The sequence below is a fragment of the Oryctolagus cuniculus genome, chromosome 9 (genome assembly GCF_964237555.1).
Source record: "Oryctolagus cuniculus chromosome 9, mOryCun1.1, whole genome shotgun sequence".
Classification (NCBI taxonomy): domain Eukaryota; kingdom Metazoa; phylum Chordata; class Mammalia; order Lagomorpha; family Leporidae; genus Oryctolagus; species Oryctolagus cuniculus.
Window position 1 is genome coordinate 91,578,129 of NC_091440.1, and position 17,223 is coordinate 91,595,351.

A 17,223-nucleotide genomic window follows, 5' to 3' on the forward strand; every position below is an offset into this window, starting at 1 on the left:
AAGTAGATAAACTTTTTCCTACCCATTCATTAAAATCCAAGATTATACATAAAACATATAAAGGTTAGGCCGTTGCTGTGATGCAGCAGGTTAAAGCCCTGGCCTGAAGTGCCGGCACCCCATACGGGCACCGGTTCTAGTCCCAGCTGCTCCTCTTCCAATCCAGCTCTCTGCTATGGCCTTGGAAAGCAGCAGAGGAGGGCCCAAGTCCCTGGGCCCCAGCTCCCACGTGGGAGACCTGGAAGAAGCTCCTGGCTTCTGGCTCCTGGCTTTGGATCGGCGTGGCTCTGGCTGTTGCAGCCATCTGGGGAGTGAACCAGTGGATGGAAGACCTCTCTCTCTGTCTCTACCTCTCTGTAACTCTGTCTCAAATAAATTAAATAAATCTTTAAATATATATATATAGGAAGGATGGATGTCTGCAATGAACCTCAAGAGCTGAGGAACAGCATGGTACCAAGTTCCCCTCATATGCTATAAATTGTAACTGAGAAGAAATCAGAAAACATCAACATGTGCATTTAAAAAGATCCAGGGCCAGCACTGTGGTATATATATTTATACTGGGTTAACCCAACATCTGCAATGCCAGCATCCCATATGGGCTCTGATTCAAGTTCTGGCTGCTCCACTTCTGATCCAACTCCCTGCTGATGTGCCTGGGAAAGCAGTGGAAGCTAGCCCAAGTGCTTGGGCCCCTGTACCTGCTTGGGAGACCCAGAAGAAACTCCTGGCTCCTGTCTTCAGATCAGCTCAGCTCCAGCCATTGCAGCCATTTGGGGAGTGAACCAGTGGATGGAAGACCTCTCTTTCTCTCTGTTTCTACCTCTCTCTCTGTGACTCCGTGTTTCAAATAAAATAAATTTTTTTAACTTTTATTTAATGAATATAAATTTCCAAAGTACGATTTATGGATTACAATGGCTTCCCCCCCATACCGTCCCTCCCACCCACTACCCTCCCCTTTCCCACTCCCTCTCCCCTTCCATTCACATCAAGATTCATTTTCGATTATCTTAATATACAGAAGATCAGCTTAGTATACATTTTAAAAAAATCCAATTTCATAATGTCCAAGTTTCCATCAAGAATCATTTGATGTACTAAAATCTCAAACTGAGTGAAAAAACACAACACATGCCAGCATCAGGATAATAAAGATAATAGAATCATCTGATAGATTTTGTTTATTAATTTTATTCAGAAGGCAAAAAGAAACAGAGCATGTGAGAGGGATCTTCTATCTGCTAGTTCACTTCCCAAATGCCTGCAGCAGCTGGGGCTGGGCCTGGCTAAAGCTAAAAGACCAAAACTCAATCTAGGTCTCCCATTGGTGTCAGGAACCCAAGAAGCGGAGCTGGAACTTGAACCTCAGCACTGCAGTATGAACTGTGGCCATACCAAGTGGCATCTTAACCATTGTGCCAACTGCCCATGTTGTGTCTGACAGATTTTTAAAGCAACCATGATAAAAAGACTTTTTCAAGAAGTCTTCAAAAAGTCTTCAGTAAGCAGTTACAGACATGCTTAAAACATGAAAAACCTCAGAAAAGAAATAGAAGATCCTAGCAAAGAAATAGAAGATGCAAAGAATCAAGTGGAAATTTTAGAACTGAAAAACCCAGGAAAATAAAAAGCACAGTAGATGGGCTCAGAGGTAGAATGGAGCACAGAAGAAACACTCGGTGAAATGGAAGCTGGAAAATAGAAATTACCCAATCTGAACAGAAAAGAGAAAAGCTAAAAAAATGAAAAAGCCCCCAAGGACCTGTGGGACTTTATCAAAAGTATAACATTTCTTTCATCAGGAAGAAGGAGAGAGAGATGATGGAAACAGAGAAATGATTAAAAACCCAAATTTGGCAAGAAAAGTAAACCTACTTTTAAACCTAGTTTAAGAAGTTGTGGGGCCGGTGCTGTGATGTAGTGAGTAAAGCTGCTGCCTGCAGTACCGGTATCCCATATGGGCGTTGGTTCAAGTCCCAGCTGCTCTACTTCTGATCCAGCTCTCTTCTATGCCTGGGAAAGCAGTAGAAGATGGACCAAGTCCTTGGGCCCTGTACCTGTGTGGGAGACCAGGAAGAAGCTCCTAGCTCCTGACTTTGGATCAGTGCAGCTCCAGCCATTGCAGCCATCTAGGGAGTGAACCAGCGGTTGGAAGACCTCTCTCTCTCTCTCTCTCTCTCTCTCTCTTTCTGCCTTTCTGTAACTCTGCCTTTCAAATAAGTAAATAAATCTTAAAAAGTAAAATTGTGTGACCTCCCGAATAGGATAGACCCAAGGAGACCCATGCCAAGCTGTATTACTAAAATTAAGGACCTCTACCTCCCAAAAAAGGTGTTGGATGCTTGAAAGGGGCCAGGGGAAAGCAATTGGATTGACAATGGAGAACTCTTAAGTTAATAAACACCCAGCTCAAGAACCTAGAAGAAATATAGCAGAGTCAACCTGGAGGAAGCAGAGGGAAAGAAACAATACAAAGTATATAAATCGTTGATACTTAAAGGGAAAAAAGACAATGTGTGTGAAACACAGAACTGGTTCTTTGAAAAATTCAACAAAATTGACAGACTTCTAAGCAAGGCTAACAAAGAAAGGGAGAAGACAAACTATCAATAACAAGAACAAAACAGGCCATCACTACAGATCCTGTAGATAAAAAAACTAATAATAAAGACTGTTACAAACAATTCTTCATACAAGTTTGACAGCTTTGGTTAAATAAACCACTTTCTTGAAAAACACAAACTACCATACCTCATCTAATAGGAAATAAATCACTTGATTTGGCCCATGAATATTTAGGAAATTGAGTTTAGCTTTTTTTTTTTTTTAATTTTTTATTTTTTTTTTTGACAGGCAGAGTGGACAGTGAGAGAGAGAGAGACAGAGAGAAAGGTCTTCCTTTGCCGTTGGTTCACCCTCCAATGGCTGCCGCGGCCAGCGTGATGTGGCCGGCGCACCGCGCTGATCCGATGGCAGGAACCAGGAGCCAGGTGCTTTTCCTGGTCTCCCATGGGGTGCAGGGCCCAAGCACCTGGGCCATCCTCCACTGCACTCCCTGGCCACAGCAGAGGGCTGGCCTGGAAGAGGGGCAACCGGGACTAGAACCCGGTGTGCCGGCGCCGCTAGGCGGAGGATTAGCCTAGTGAGCCGCAGTGCCGGCCGAGTTTAGCTTTTAAAAAGTCCAGAAAAAGAAATCTCTAGGCCCAGATGATTTTCCTGGGAAATCTCAGAAAACTTAAAGACACAATGTCTTCCAAAAGAATAGCTCATTTTCTGAAGTTAGCATTACGCTGACACTGAAATCAAAGACACTACAAAAGAAAGAAAGAAAACCATACACTAATATCTCATGAATATAGATGCAAAAACCTTCAAAAAATGCTAGCAAACTGAAATAGTAACAACATAAAAAGAATTACATATCATGATCAAGTGGGATTTTTTCCCCAAGGATGTGAGTTTTGTTTATCATCTGATTATCAGTTAATATAATACAGGTTGAGCATCCTCTATCTGAAATGCTTAAGACCAGAAATAATTCCAATTTCAGAGCTTTTAAAATTTTGGAATATTTGCATAGGCTTTATCAGTTAAATATCCTTTATCTAAAAACCCAAAATCCAGGTCTGGCTTTGTGGTATAGCAGGTAAAGCTGCCGCCTGGGATGACGGCATCACAACTCTGAGTCCTGACTGCTCCACTTCCAGTCTAGCTCCCTGCTTACAGCCAGAGAGAGCAGCAGAAGATGGCCCAAGTGCTTGGGCCCCTGCCACACATTTGGGAGACCCGGTTGAAGCTCCTGGCTCCTGGCTTCAGGTTGGCTCGGCACTGGCCATTACAGTCACTTAGGGAGTGAACCAGCAGATGGAAGATCTGTCTCTCTAACTCAGATTTTCAACAAAATAAATACATCTTAAAAAGAAAAACAAAGGCCAGCGCCACGGCTCAATAGGCTAATCCTCCGCCTGCGGCACAGGCACACCAGCTTCTAGTCCCGGTCAGGGCGCCAGATTCTGTCCTGGTTGCCCCTCTTCCAGTCCAGCTCTCTGCTGTGGCCCGGGAGTGCAGTGGAGGATGGCCCAAGTGCTTGGGCCCTACACCCGCATGGGAGACCAGGAGGAAGCACCTGGCTCCTGGCTTTGGATTGGCGCGGCGCGCCGGCCACAGCAGCCATTGGAGGGTGAACCAACAGTAAAGGAAGACCTTTCTCTCTGTCTCTCTCTCTCGCTGTCCACTCTGCCTGTCAAAAAAATAAATAAATAAGAAAAACAAAAAGCTGGGGGAAGGCAAGAGGTGCTTATATCCTAACATGTTTTTAAAAACATTCAAAATTGAAGATTTTTTGATATGATACTGAGAAAGATGAGGATTGGAGCATTTTGGACTTTTATTTTTCTGATTAGGGATGCTTAACTAGTACAGAACATCAGTTTTTGTTTTTGTTTTTTTTTAATGACGAAGTCAACAGTAGCGCAAAAGATTTTTTTTGATAAAATCCAAAATGCTGGGGTGTTTTGCACAGTGGCTAAGTAACTGCTTGGGATGCCTGCCTCCACATTGGCATGCTTGGATTGGAGTCCTGACTATGCTTCCAGTTCAGGCTTCCTGCTAATGTACACCCTGGGAAGCATAAGCGATAGCTTAAGTTCTTGTGTCCCTGACATCTATATGGGAGACAAATTGAGTTCCAGGCTACTGGCTTCAGCATTGCCTTGCCTTGCCTATTGCAGGCATTTGGGGCGTGAACCAGGGGAAGGAACACCTTTGTCTGATAGGTATTGGTTTCTTAGATGTGACACAAATAGCATAAATGATGAAAGAAAAAAGTAGGTAAATTGTGCATCATCAAAATTAAAAACTTATAGCCGGCGCCGTGGCTCAATAGGCTAATCCTCCACCTTGCGGCGCCGGCACACCGGGTTCTAGTCCCGGTTGGGGCGCCGGATTCTGTCCCGGTTGCCCCTCTTCCAGGCCAGCTCTCTGCTATGGCCAGGGAGTGCAGTGGAGGATGGCCCAGGTGCTTGGGCCCTGCACCCCATGGGAGACCAGGAAAAGCACCTGGCTCCTGGCTCCTGCCAGGATCAGCGCGGTGCGCCGGCTGCAGCGGCGGCCATTGGAGGGTGAACCAGCGGCAAAGGAAGACCTTTCTCTCTCTGTCTCTCTCTCTCACTGTCCACTCTGCCTGTCAAAAAAAAAAAAAAAAAAAAAAAATTAAAAACTTAGGCTCTTCAAAGGACACTATCAAGAGAGTGAAAAGACAGCCCACTGAATGGGAGAAAATATTTGCAAACTATTTATCTAAGAAGGGGCTTATTTCTAGACTTTGAAAAATAATTCTTACAACTTATTAGAAACACCAGTATCCAGTGAAAGTGTGCCAAGAATCTGAACAAACAATTCTTCAAAATAGATATGCAAATGTATGACAAGCACAGGAGAAGATGCTCAACTTCAGTAGCTGATGCAGCTCAACCTGCAGTGAGATACCACTTCACACCCACTACTGTGGTTATACTGAAGACAGATAACAGCATGTGTTGCTAAGAACGTGAAGAAATTCAAACCCTTATTTGGGAATAAAAAAAAACATACAGTAACTTCAAAAGATAGTCTGGAATTGCTTCAAAAGCTTAAATATAGACTTACCAATATGACCCAGTAATTTCACTACTAGGTATACTCCAGACAAAATGTATCCACAGGAAAACTTCTACATTAACATTCATAGCAACACTGTTAATAACATCCCAAAAGTAGAAACAGTGCAAATATCATATATAAAGTGTGGCCTGTTCATACAATGGAATATTATTCAGCCAGAAAAGGTAAGGATAGGTATAGGTAGATGGTAGATGGTATATTCTGTAATTCCATTTACATGACATTCTTAAAATGACGAAATTATGGAAATGTGGGTGAGATTAGTGGTTGTCAGGAATTGAGAAAGAGATCACAGTAAGAGGGCAATGTAAAGGAATGGAAATATTCTGTATTTTGTTCAGTGCCAGTATCCTGATTGTGATATTTTACTATAGTTAGGTAAAGTGGTGAAGCCTGGGTAAAGGTACCTAGAATCTCTTAGTATTTTTTTTTTTACAAATGTATATGAATTTAGGAAAGTTTGATTAAAAGAAAGAATAGTTATTACAGAATGAAGTTCCAGAGACTTGAAAAGATACCATTTCCATATTAAAACAACATATTGAGTATAGAGAAGAAGTTATAAAATAGGATATACAATTTCAGTCCATTTTAAAAACTGCTGTGTACAGCAGACTCATAGAATGACAATCACTTTAAATAGCACTCTGACCTCATAATCAGCCCTTAAGGCATTCTGGTCTGGCTGAAAAGCCCATGAGAGCATTCAGGCATGGAAAACTTAGACACTGGCAAAAAATGTCCTACATGAAGGACCTTTGTAGGTGAAACCCCAGTGGAAAAAAGTAGTCATCAAAGAAGGAAGTATTTTTCTCTGAAGGGAGGAGAGAACTTCCACTTTGTTTATGGAATCTAAATACTTTGTTTATTTATCTAAATACTGATGGAGTTTGTGGATTCAAAAGGCTTCCTTCCACAGCCCTAGGCAGCTCATGTTAAGAGCCTCGGGTGATCACTGATGTCATACGTAAGAGTGTTAATTGTTAAATTAACAACAAAATCACTGTGCATTAACTTACCATGGAGGACCACTGTCCTCAGAGAGTTGTATTATAATTATGTATAAGTGCTCATAAAAGATGTATCATTCTTGGGTGCTTCTTTAAAGTTAATTAAGTTTCTTTAAAAAAAATGAAATTAACTTCAAGATGCAATGACTTTGAACAACCCTTGTTTCAACTGTTGAGGAACAGTTTTTGTTTTGTTTTTTTGAGTTTTTTTTTTTTCCGTTCAAATTGCTGAACTCTTTACTTAGTATAGAGTTGGTCTTCTGTGCATAAAGTTAATTGAAAATGGATCCTAGTGGAGAATAGGACTGAGAATAGGAGAGGGAGGAGGTAGAGGGATGGGAGATGGGTAAGAGGGTGGGTATGGTGGGAAGAATCACTATATTCCTAAAGTTGTACTTATGAAATGCATGAAGTCCGTATTTCTTAAATAAAAGATTTCTTTGGAGGGGATTTAAAAAAAAAGATGCAATGACTTTGAAAAAAAACTGCTTTGTATATAAATCCAAGAAAAAAGACTAAGAGAGCTTAACCCATCACTATAAATTGGTATACCTATTTTGTAAAACAGTTTCCAATAATGGTGGCAGTGTAAATTTTAAATATGAGTATGTTCCAATAGTATAAATATAAAAGCAGCATGAAGTAATAGTTTTACCATTTACCACACAATATTTTTTAATGTCCATTTCTACTCCTTTATGTATATGTTACTTTTATGTGTAGAAGCATACTTTATGTGATTCCTGCAGTGCCTTGTGTCTCTCAAGTATCTCTTTTGTTAGTTTGTCTGAAGTATCATAGAGGAAAAAAAGAAAATAAATGAGTGTTGATCCAGAAGGCAGTGATGGCTCACTAGTCATGTTTCCTCATCGTGGTTTTTAACTGTATAAAGTTCTCTGGTGTAGCTGTCCATTGTTTCATAAGCAACTGTGAAATGTTAGGTTTGATTGCTAATATTTAGTTAAATTTTATGAAAGGACTCTAAACTATTTATATATATATAAATAAATTATTTGTTTGTTTTATATAGGAAAGCCATGGCAGAAAAATACATCATGACAGCTGCGAAACTCATTGCTCCTGTAATTGAAACATCTTTTGCTGTAGGTTATGATTGGTAAGAGAGAGAAATTCACTAAAACTGCATGGATATTGTGTTTCCTGTCAATAATTTATATTTTTATTGATTTAAAAATTAATCTTGTTAGGGAATGAATAAATGATTATGAATGTTGATTTGTATTTATTAAACAGATATATTTAGGATTATTTTTAAAGATTTGTTTATTTACTTGAAAGATTTACACAGAGAGGAGAAGGAGAGGCAGAGTGAGAGAGAGGTCTTTCATCCTCTGGTTCACTCTCCAGATGGCCGCGAGGGCCAGAGCTGTGCCAATCCAAAGCCAGGAGCCAGGAGCTTCCTCCAGGTCTCCTACATGGGTGCAGGGGCCCAAGGACTTGGGCCATCCTCTACTGCTATCCCAGGCCATAGCAGAGAGCTAGATCGGAAGAGGAGCAGCCGGGACTAGAACTGGTACCCATATGGGATGCCGACGCTTCAGGCCAGGGCTTTAACCCCCTGCGCCACAGCACCGGCCCCCTATATTTACGATTAATATAGGCTGTTGTGAAAGTTCTATTAAGATATTTTCCTTTTCTTAAATTTTTATTTATTTACCTTTTTTGAAAGGCAGAGGGACAGAGACAGAAAGAGATTTTCCATCTGCTAGTTCATTCCCAAAATGCATACAACAGCCAGTGCTGGGCCAGCTGAAGCCAGGAGCCTGGCTTTCAGTATGGGTCTTCCATGGGGGTTGTAGGGGCTCAAATGCGTGAACCATTACCTGCTGCCTTCCAGTGTACATATTAGCAGGAAGCTAATCAGAAGTGGAGAAGCTGGGACACAAATCAGGCACTCAATTATGGGGTGTGGGTATCCCAAGTGGCAACTTATCTGCTGTGCCAGATGCCCACTCCAGAATGTTTTTATTATGGTTCATGTTGTTTCATAAAACTAAATTTTTAGGGCAGGTGTGCCACCATTTGTTATGTAGAAAATAATTCTTTTCATGGTATGAATTTCAACTTATGTCCTCTTTATTTTAATAATCTTTTCTCATTTTTTCCTTTTTCTATCTTAAGTTTGCTAGTAGTACTAATTTTTCCATCTTGAGTAATAGCTCTCACATCCCAAAAGGTGGTTCAGTCCTAATGTAAAATACAGGTTGAATATTCATATCCCTTATCTGAAACCAGGAAGTATCTTAGATTTTGGAGTTTTTCAGAATTTGTAATATTTGCATAGGCTTTACTGGTTGAGCTTCCCTAATTTGAATTCAAAATGCTGCAATATCCAGAAACTTTGGAGCATTAACATAATGCACAAACAGCTTCAAATTTTGGATTTCTATAATAGGAATGCTCAATTTGTATTTCCTAAAAAGAGTAAAAAGAGTTTTAGAATTGGAAAATCTTAGGTCATTTGTTGAATGAGCAAGTGGTTAAATTTATTCCATACTTCTACTTCACTTCAGAATCTCTTTTATAACATCCTGGTGATCATTTAATTTCTTCTTGGATTCTTCTATTTGTTTATTTCATTTTTAAACATCTTTACAGGTTAAAAAGTCTTTCCTTGTATTGAATCCAAATCTGCCCCTCACAAAACTCTCCTTTGGTCTGTTGAGCATAGAGTGAGTCTGTGATCTCTTCTATATGGTACCTTACCAGAATTTTAAAGTCCAAGATACATGTACACAGTAAGAAAATTAATTGTGAGAGTTACATTGCTAATTTTCTAGTTATATTTAAATCGTATTTTATAGAAGTAATGTGGAAGTTGGCCTGTGGCCTAGTGAACTGAGCTGCTGCCTGCAATGCCAGCGTCCCATAGTAGAGTGCAGGTTTGGGTCCCAGCTGCTCCGCTTCTGATCCAGCTCCCCACTGATGTGCCTGAGAAAGCAGCAGGGAATGGCCCAAGTACCTAGGCCCCTGCCATCATGTGGGAGACCAGGATGGAGTTCCTGGTTCCTGGCTTCAGCCTGTCTTAATTCTGGCCACTGTGGCTATTTGGGGTGTAAACCAGAGGATGGAAGATTCTCTCTCTGTCACTTTGCCATTCAAATAAATAAATCTTTTAAAAACTAAAAATAAACAAGGAAGTCACATGTTTCCTTTATTATATCCTTGTTATCTTTCAGTTCTTGTCCATTTTGTTATTATATCCCTTGGGCTCTAATCTGTACCATGGAATCTGATATCTTCCTGTTTTAATTTGGACTGGAGGTTTCAGTTTCTGCCTTTCGGTGTTTTGTTTTTACTGGTGTTTCCAGTTGCCTGTCCTTCTTGCATTCTTTGCCTTGATTGGAGTCTGGTATTTTTCTTAAGAATTCTCCTTCCATGGTGGCTGGTGTTGTGGCATAGCAGGTTTAACCGCAGCCTGCAGTGCCAACATCTCTGTGGGCACTGGGTCAAGTCCTGGCTGCCCCACTTCCACTGCAGCTCCCTGTTAATGTGTCTGGGAAAGCAGTGGAAGATGGCCCAAGTCCCTGGGCCCCTGCACCCATATGGGAGACCTAGAAGAATCTCCTGGCTGTTGGCTTCAGCCTGACCCAGTCTTGGCCATTGTGACTATTTGGGGAGTGAACCAGCAGCAGGTGGAAAGTCTCTCTCTCTCTCTGTCTCTCCTCTCTCTGTAACTCTGCCCTTCAAATAAATAAATCTTATTAAAAGAAAAAAAAAAGGAGGGAGGGAGGAAGGAAGGAAGGAAGGAAGGAAGGAAGGAAGGAAAAAAGACTTCTTCCCAGGATTTCTCTGTGCTCTAGTTTCTCCAAGTTGCTTATTGAGTTGGCCTGGTGCTAAATGTCTTTGTTTCTCTCCTTTGGATCTTCTTTCTTGTTTAAGAAGAAATAGCTCTAGTTTCACCCCACACCCCCAGTTTCATCCTGAATTAACACCCTAATGTCTGTCACACATAGATCTGTAAATGTCTAATTTTGTCTTCATTCTTCATTGATGGAAAACGTAAAAAATGCTAGGTTGTAATGTATTTTCTTTGAGAACTTTAAGAGCATATGCTGACTGGAAGTCTAATGTTATAATTTATAGATGACTTGCATTGCTTTCTGAAGATTTTTATACATTCTCTCTCTGGTTTTGTTACTCTGGAATTTCATAATAATGTGTTTAAGACTGTGTTTTTTCCTATATTCCTTCTAAACACTAGTGGGCCCCTCAATTTTCAACTTGGGGAAGTATTATTGTATCATTTCTTTGATAATTTTCTCTCTTCTCATCCAGTTCCAAATTTCTGTTGATTGAATTGTGGACTTTGTTGTCACTTGCATTCTCTAGTGTAGTATTTTCCATCTCTGTTTTGCATTCTGGGAGACCTTGACTTTGTCATCCAACCCTTCCATTTAATTATTTTATTTAAATTTTTTTCATGTTTCCAAGAACAGTTCCTTTTTTCCTGGTTGTTCCTTTGTCATTCATTGCTAAGTATGAGGAGAAATCTGCAGGCTTTTCTGTATTCAAGACAGCAGTCAGTGACTCCACATCAGGCCTGCAGCCACCTGACGTCAGCCGCTTTCCGCCTTGGGCCTTCTGTTGCCGTCTCTGAGTCCGTGGCCTCACCAGGCTGCACGGCCTCTGTTGCGGCATTCTCAGGGTAGCCACTGCTCCTCTGCTTGATAAGTCTGCACTCTTGTGGCCTCTTCTGTGCTTCCAGAAATTGGTTTTGCTTTTTTTTTTTCTATCCTGCCATGATCTTTGATGTTGTAAAATTTCACTCCTTTACCTATCTTTTTAAGTGGGAGCCTGGGGAGGAGAGATGGATAGATGCTTACCTATAGTAATTTTTTTTTAAGATTTATTTATTTTTTTAAAAGGCAGAGTTACAGAAAGGCAGAGGGAGAGAGAGGTCTTCCTTCCGCTGTTTCACTCCCCAGGATGGCCGCAGCAACCGGAGCTGCCGATCCAAAGCCAGGACCCAGGAGCTTCTTCTGGGTCTCCCATGTGGGTGCGAGGGCCCAAGGAGTTGGGCCATCTCCACTGCTTCCCAGGCCACAGCAGAGAGCTGGATGGGAAATGGAGAAGCTGGGACTCAAACTGGCACCCATATGGGATGCTGGCACTGCAGGCGGCAGCTTTACCTGCTATACCACAGCACCAGCCATCTAGTAATGTTTTGAGTCAAAGTCTTGCCAGTTACTATTCATAGTGATGTGAGGGTTCTCTTCTAAGTCTTTTCTCTTTTCAGAGAAGCAGTTCCAGTTTCTTTACCCATTCCAGGTATAATCTGTCTTCTCTAGACTGACTCATTTTCTACCTGATTGCCCACCTAGTTTATAAACAAGTCTCTTACAATATGTTTTTGTACCCATACACAGGACTCATTGTATGTTTTAAGCAGTCATTGTGCAACAGAATCATTAGATCCTTTTCTGTGGACACCAAACCTTGAGTGTAATTTAAGATCTCCTTGATTTGGGGGACAACCACTCACAGTACATGAAGTGCTCTTTTAGTTACATCTTTAAGTGTGCTAAATAGTAAACATTGCAGTCATGTGCCACATAACATTTCATTCAATGCTGGATGAGATATACAGTGGTGGGAGGAAGCACTTCATGTATTTTGTGCTTATTGCATCTCATGATGTCATTATTGCCTCATTTGCCTTGATTTAGTCTGTTGTGGTTTTGTTCATCTTGGTCCCTAATCCACTGCTAATGTTGACCATAGGAGGCCATATTGCATGATTGACCTGGAAATAAAATTAAAAGTAATTAAGAACTACCAAGGTGGGAAATCAGTGGTGGTTAGTGCTCAGCAGCCGGGCAGTCCCATTCCACCATGGGATCTTGAAGAACAAGACCAAAGTACCTGAAACTGTTAAGGGTCTACTCCATTGAGGGCAACCAAACTAATAAAAGTTGGAGAAGACCCTGGTTCAAATACAGAGAAACTTCGAATTGAGTACCACATGTAGAAGCGTATCTGTCTGCACCATGATGATAATGGCCAGAGCAAAAAGTTTGTTTGTAATGTTGAAAGAAAAGATCAGACCCAACTATAGTGTTGCACTTACTGCTAACTCTGGGTGGTTTGAATGATTCTGCAATCATTCATTACTTAATGTGAAAGTGAGTGTTGAGTCTGTGAGTGCAGATATGAAGGCAGCTGGAACATTTTTGGAAACTCTAAGTTGATTGTGGGGGGAAATTACTTTTTAATTTTTTTTTTATTTGACAGATAGAGTTAGACAATGAGAGAGAGAGAGACAGAGAGAAAGGTCTTCCTTCCGTTGGTTCACTCCCCAAATGGCCGCTACAGTCAGCGCTGTACTGATCTGAAGCCAGGAGCCAGGTGCTTCCTCCTGGTCTCCCTCCGAGGTGCAGGGCCCAAGCACCTGGGCCATCTTCCACTGCCCTCCCAGGCCACAGCAGAGAGCTGGACTGGAAGAGGAGCAACCAGGACTAGAACTGGCGCCCATATGGGATGATTAGCCAAGTGAGCCACGGCGCCGGTGGGAAAATTACTTTCAAGAGCAAATTTTCAGCACCATCTAGAATTGTGTTAGTACACACTATGATGTTTGCATAGGATGAAATTATCTCAGTGATGCATTTCTCAGAATGTATCCCCATTGCTAACCTGAATTCTCTTAATTTACTGAAGCATACATATTTAATTTTAAAATGTTTGTCCCTGGGGCCGGCGCCATGGTTCACTTGGTTAATCCTCTGCTGTGGTGCCGGCATCCCACGTGGGCGCCGGATTCTGTCCCGGTTGCTCCTCTTCCAGTCCAGCTCTCTGCTGTGGCCCGGGAAGGCAGTGGGGCCCAAGTGCTTGGGCGTCAGCACCCGCGTGGGAGACCAGGAGGTCTCTCTCTCCCACCTGGCTCCTGGCTTCAGATCAGTGCAGCGCGCCAGCCATAGCAGCCATTTGGGAGGTGAACCAACAGAAGGAAGACCTTTCTCTCTGGCTCTCTCTCTCTCACTGTCTGTAATTCTGCCTGTCAAATAAATAAATAAAATCTTTTTAAAAAATATTTTTACCTTTTTAAAAATATTATTACAGTTGTCTTTACAATGTAGCAGTTAGTTTGTAAGTGAAATCATGAACATTTATCAAAATGCCAACTGGTTCAGCTGAAACTTTTCATTAATTAAAAGTCATGACTTGGGGCCAGTGCTGTGGCATAGCGGATGGGGCAGCTGCCCCTGATGCCAGTTTGAGTCCTGGCTGCTCCATTTCCCATCCAGCTCTCTGCTGTGGCCTGGGAAGCATTGGAGATGGCCCAGGTCCTTGTGTCCCTGCACCTGAGTGGGAGACCTGGAAGAGGCTCCTGGCTCCTGGCTTTGGATTGGTGCAGTTCCGGCCATTGTGGCTGTTTAGGGAGTTAACTAGCGGATGGAGGACCTCTCTCTCTGTGCCTTTCCTTCTCTCTCTGTATAACTCTTTCAAATAAATAAATAAATCTTTTTTAAAAAGTTATGACTTACCAAACTCATTGCATTTGTGATACTAGACAGGCCAGACTAGGTGATTCTATTCATGTATCACTTTATCATTCAACTGTATTTAGGAAGGACATTAGTTTTTTTTTAACCTAAGGACCCTGCTTCAAGCCAAAGTATATTACATATTTTTGTGAAAAGGTAACCTCACTTTAAAAAGTGATAGACTTGCTTAAGAAATATGATAGATACATTAAATAGAAAAATGAACATATTGACAGGTATTTAAAAGATAAATTTTGAAAAAATGTTGCTATATATGCTGGTGTAGTGTGGAAGATGTAACCAATCCATTGCTGTTGGAGGTTCAGATTTATGCTCATACAGTATTTTATTGTGGCTCAGCATTTATTAATGTTACCCAGTAAAATGTTTATTGGTTTAGCCAAAAAGCATGGTGACCTTAATATGTTTCTTACAGTAGTTGTTAAAATTCATAGGGATTTTCAAAATCTCATTTGTGATCTAGAATATAATGTCTTATTTCCTTACTGTTAACTAGGTAGGTACCCATTTCTTTAGATAGGACTTGTCAGTTTTTTGAAAGATTTGCCAGGTCTCAGGTAATGTGATAATCCAGTGCAAATTTAATTTCTGTAATTTTGAAAAAGGACATGTGTATACTCATGAAACGTTCTTATATATATTTATGTATATATAAATATAATTGTATATATGTACATATATCTATTTTTAATAATATTGTTAATTATTTTGAGAGGCAGAGAAACAGAAAAGAGAGGGCTCCCATCTGCTGGTTCTTTCCCCAAATTCCTGTAACATCCAGGGCTGGCCTAGGAATGGAGTCCAGAGCTGGGAAATCAACCTAAGTCTTCCACTAGGGTGTCAGTAACTCAGCTGCTTGAGCCACCACTGCTGCCTCCCAGGGTCTGCATTGGCAGGAAGCTGGAGTTTGGAGCCAGAGCTGGGAATCAGACTCAGGCACTTTGATGTGGAATGTAGGTGTCTGAACCACTAGGCCAAATATCTGCTCCATGTCTGTCTGTTTTATGTATGCATACACTGTAAGAAATGTATATTTAGCCAGCGCCGCGGCTCAATAGGCTAATCCTCCACCTAGCGGCGCCAGCACACCGGGTTCTAGTCCCGGTTGGGGCGCCGGATTCTGTCCCAGTTGCCCCTCTTCCAGGGCAGCTCTCTGCTGTGGCCCAGGAAGGCAGTGGAGGATGGCCCAAGTGCTTGGGCCCTGCACCCCATGTGAGACCAGGAGAAGCACCTGGCTCCTGCCTTCGGATCAGCGCGGTGCACCGGCCACAGCACACCAGCCGTGGTGGCCATTGGAGGGTGAACCAATGGCAAAAGGAAGATCTTTCTCTCTGTCTCTCTTCTCACTATCCACTCTGCCTGTCAAAAAAAAAAAAAAAAAAAAAGAAAAAGAAAAAAGAAATGTATATTTAAACATATACAACTCTGCCTATAAATATGTACACAGAGATATAGCTACAGATATATATTTTAAATTATAGGACAATACTCTTTAGAGGCAACTAAGAGCTTCTCATTGAGGCTAAAATGTATTTTATATGTAGGAAAGCATTCCATAATATGATTGTTTATAAGTTTTACCCTTTCTTCAAGTCTACTTTTTTCATATATTACAATGAATGTAAGATTCGGGAACACACTTTTTTTTTTTTTTTTTTGAAGATTTGTTATTTATTTGAGAGGCAGAGTTACAGACAGAGAGAGGGAGGGAGAGAGAGATAGAGATTTTCCATCCACTGGTTCCCTCCCCAAATGGCTGCAATGGCCAGAGTTGGCCAATCTGTAGCCAAGAACCAGGAGCTTCTTCCTGGTCTCCCATGTGGGTGCAGTGACCCAAGCACCCAGGCCATCTTTCATTGCTTTCCCATGCCATTAGCAGAGAACTGGATCAGAAGTGGAGCAGCTGGGGCTTGAACCTTGAACCTTGAGCCAGCCAGTGCCCATATGGGATGCTGGTGCTACAGGAGAAGGTTTAACCTACTATCAATAGTGCTGGCCCTAGGAACAGACTTTTTAAGCTATAAATAACATCTGTGCAATGTTTGTATAATTTTTGACTTCAAATTTAAAAAATTATTTAAAGTTAGCTATCTGATTTCTGTTAGGACAATTTTAAATTACATTTTCAGTAAGAAAGAAACCAATATATCTTCTGTTTAATTTAGCCCTTCAGGCAGTTCTGTGTTTATGTTCTTAAAATTATTCATTAAGAGAAAACAATTTTCAACTTGAAAGAACTCTTCTGTTCATTTACATCTAACATTTTGAAGCTGGTTTTCATATAAAAATTTTAATGGTAGTAATGGGGCTATTAAAAAAGTTATTTCTAGTGTTTTTCTGGTTGTTGAGTATTTCAGCCTGTTTGAAATCTGAAATATGCCAGTATCCAGCTTTCAGAAATGGATTGACATTACTAAGTTCATTATAAAGACAGAAATTTTACATATTTTTATTAAAGATAGGATCTTATTAAAGATAATGTTTCTCTCTAGTCCACTTTTCAGTGAGTATATATATATATACACAGTTCAGGTCTGACATCAAGTTCATGTCTTAAATTATGGCAAAAATATTTTAGTTCAAATTTATTGAACACAACTCTATTTTGAATTCTTTATTAACATTGTTACACACCTTATCCTAGTGAGGTAGACATGATCATTGCCTTTTGGTAGCTGAGAAAATTGAGTTATAAAAATGTGTATTATTATAATTAAGGACAGAGTTAAGGTCAGTGATTTTTTTTATTAGAGAGAGAAATAGAGAGAGATCTTCATCCACTAGTTCATTCTCTAGATGCCCAAAACAGCCAGAGCTAAGCCCAGCTAGACCTAAGTCAGGAGCCTGGAACTCAGTCTCCCATGAGGGTGGCAGGAACCCAAGTATTCGATTCATCACCTGCTGCCTCCTGTTGTTCACATTAACAAGAAGCTGAGTGGAAAGTAGAGCTGGGAAGTGAAGCCAAACATCCTTTCCAAAGTCAATGATTTTAAGCTTTGTATTCATTGAAATTTCCC

At 40.9% G+C, this 17,223-nt stretch overlaps 1 protein-coding gene across 7 annotated transcripts in view; it reads left to right on the forward strand.

Moving 5' to 3' along the window:
- Positions 1 to 17,223, forward strand: part of IFT88 (intraflagellar transport 88) — a 125,209-nt gene that overhangs the window by 38,463 nt on the left and 69,523 nt on the right. For all 7 annotated transcript variants that reach the window (XM_070049126.1, XM_017343475.3, XM_008259933.4 and 4 more), the window contains one exon: positions 7,708 to 7,794. In XM_070049126.1, coding sequence (XP_069905227.1) covers positions 7,708 to 7,794 — 87 coding nt within the window. The remainder of the gene's footprint in view (positions 1 to 7,707; positions 7,795 to 17,223) is intronic.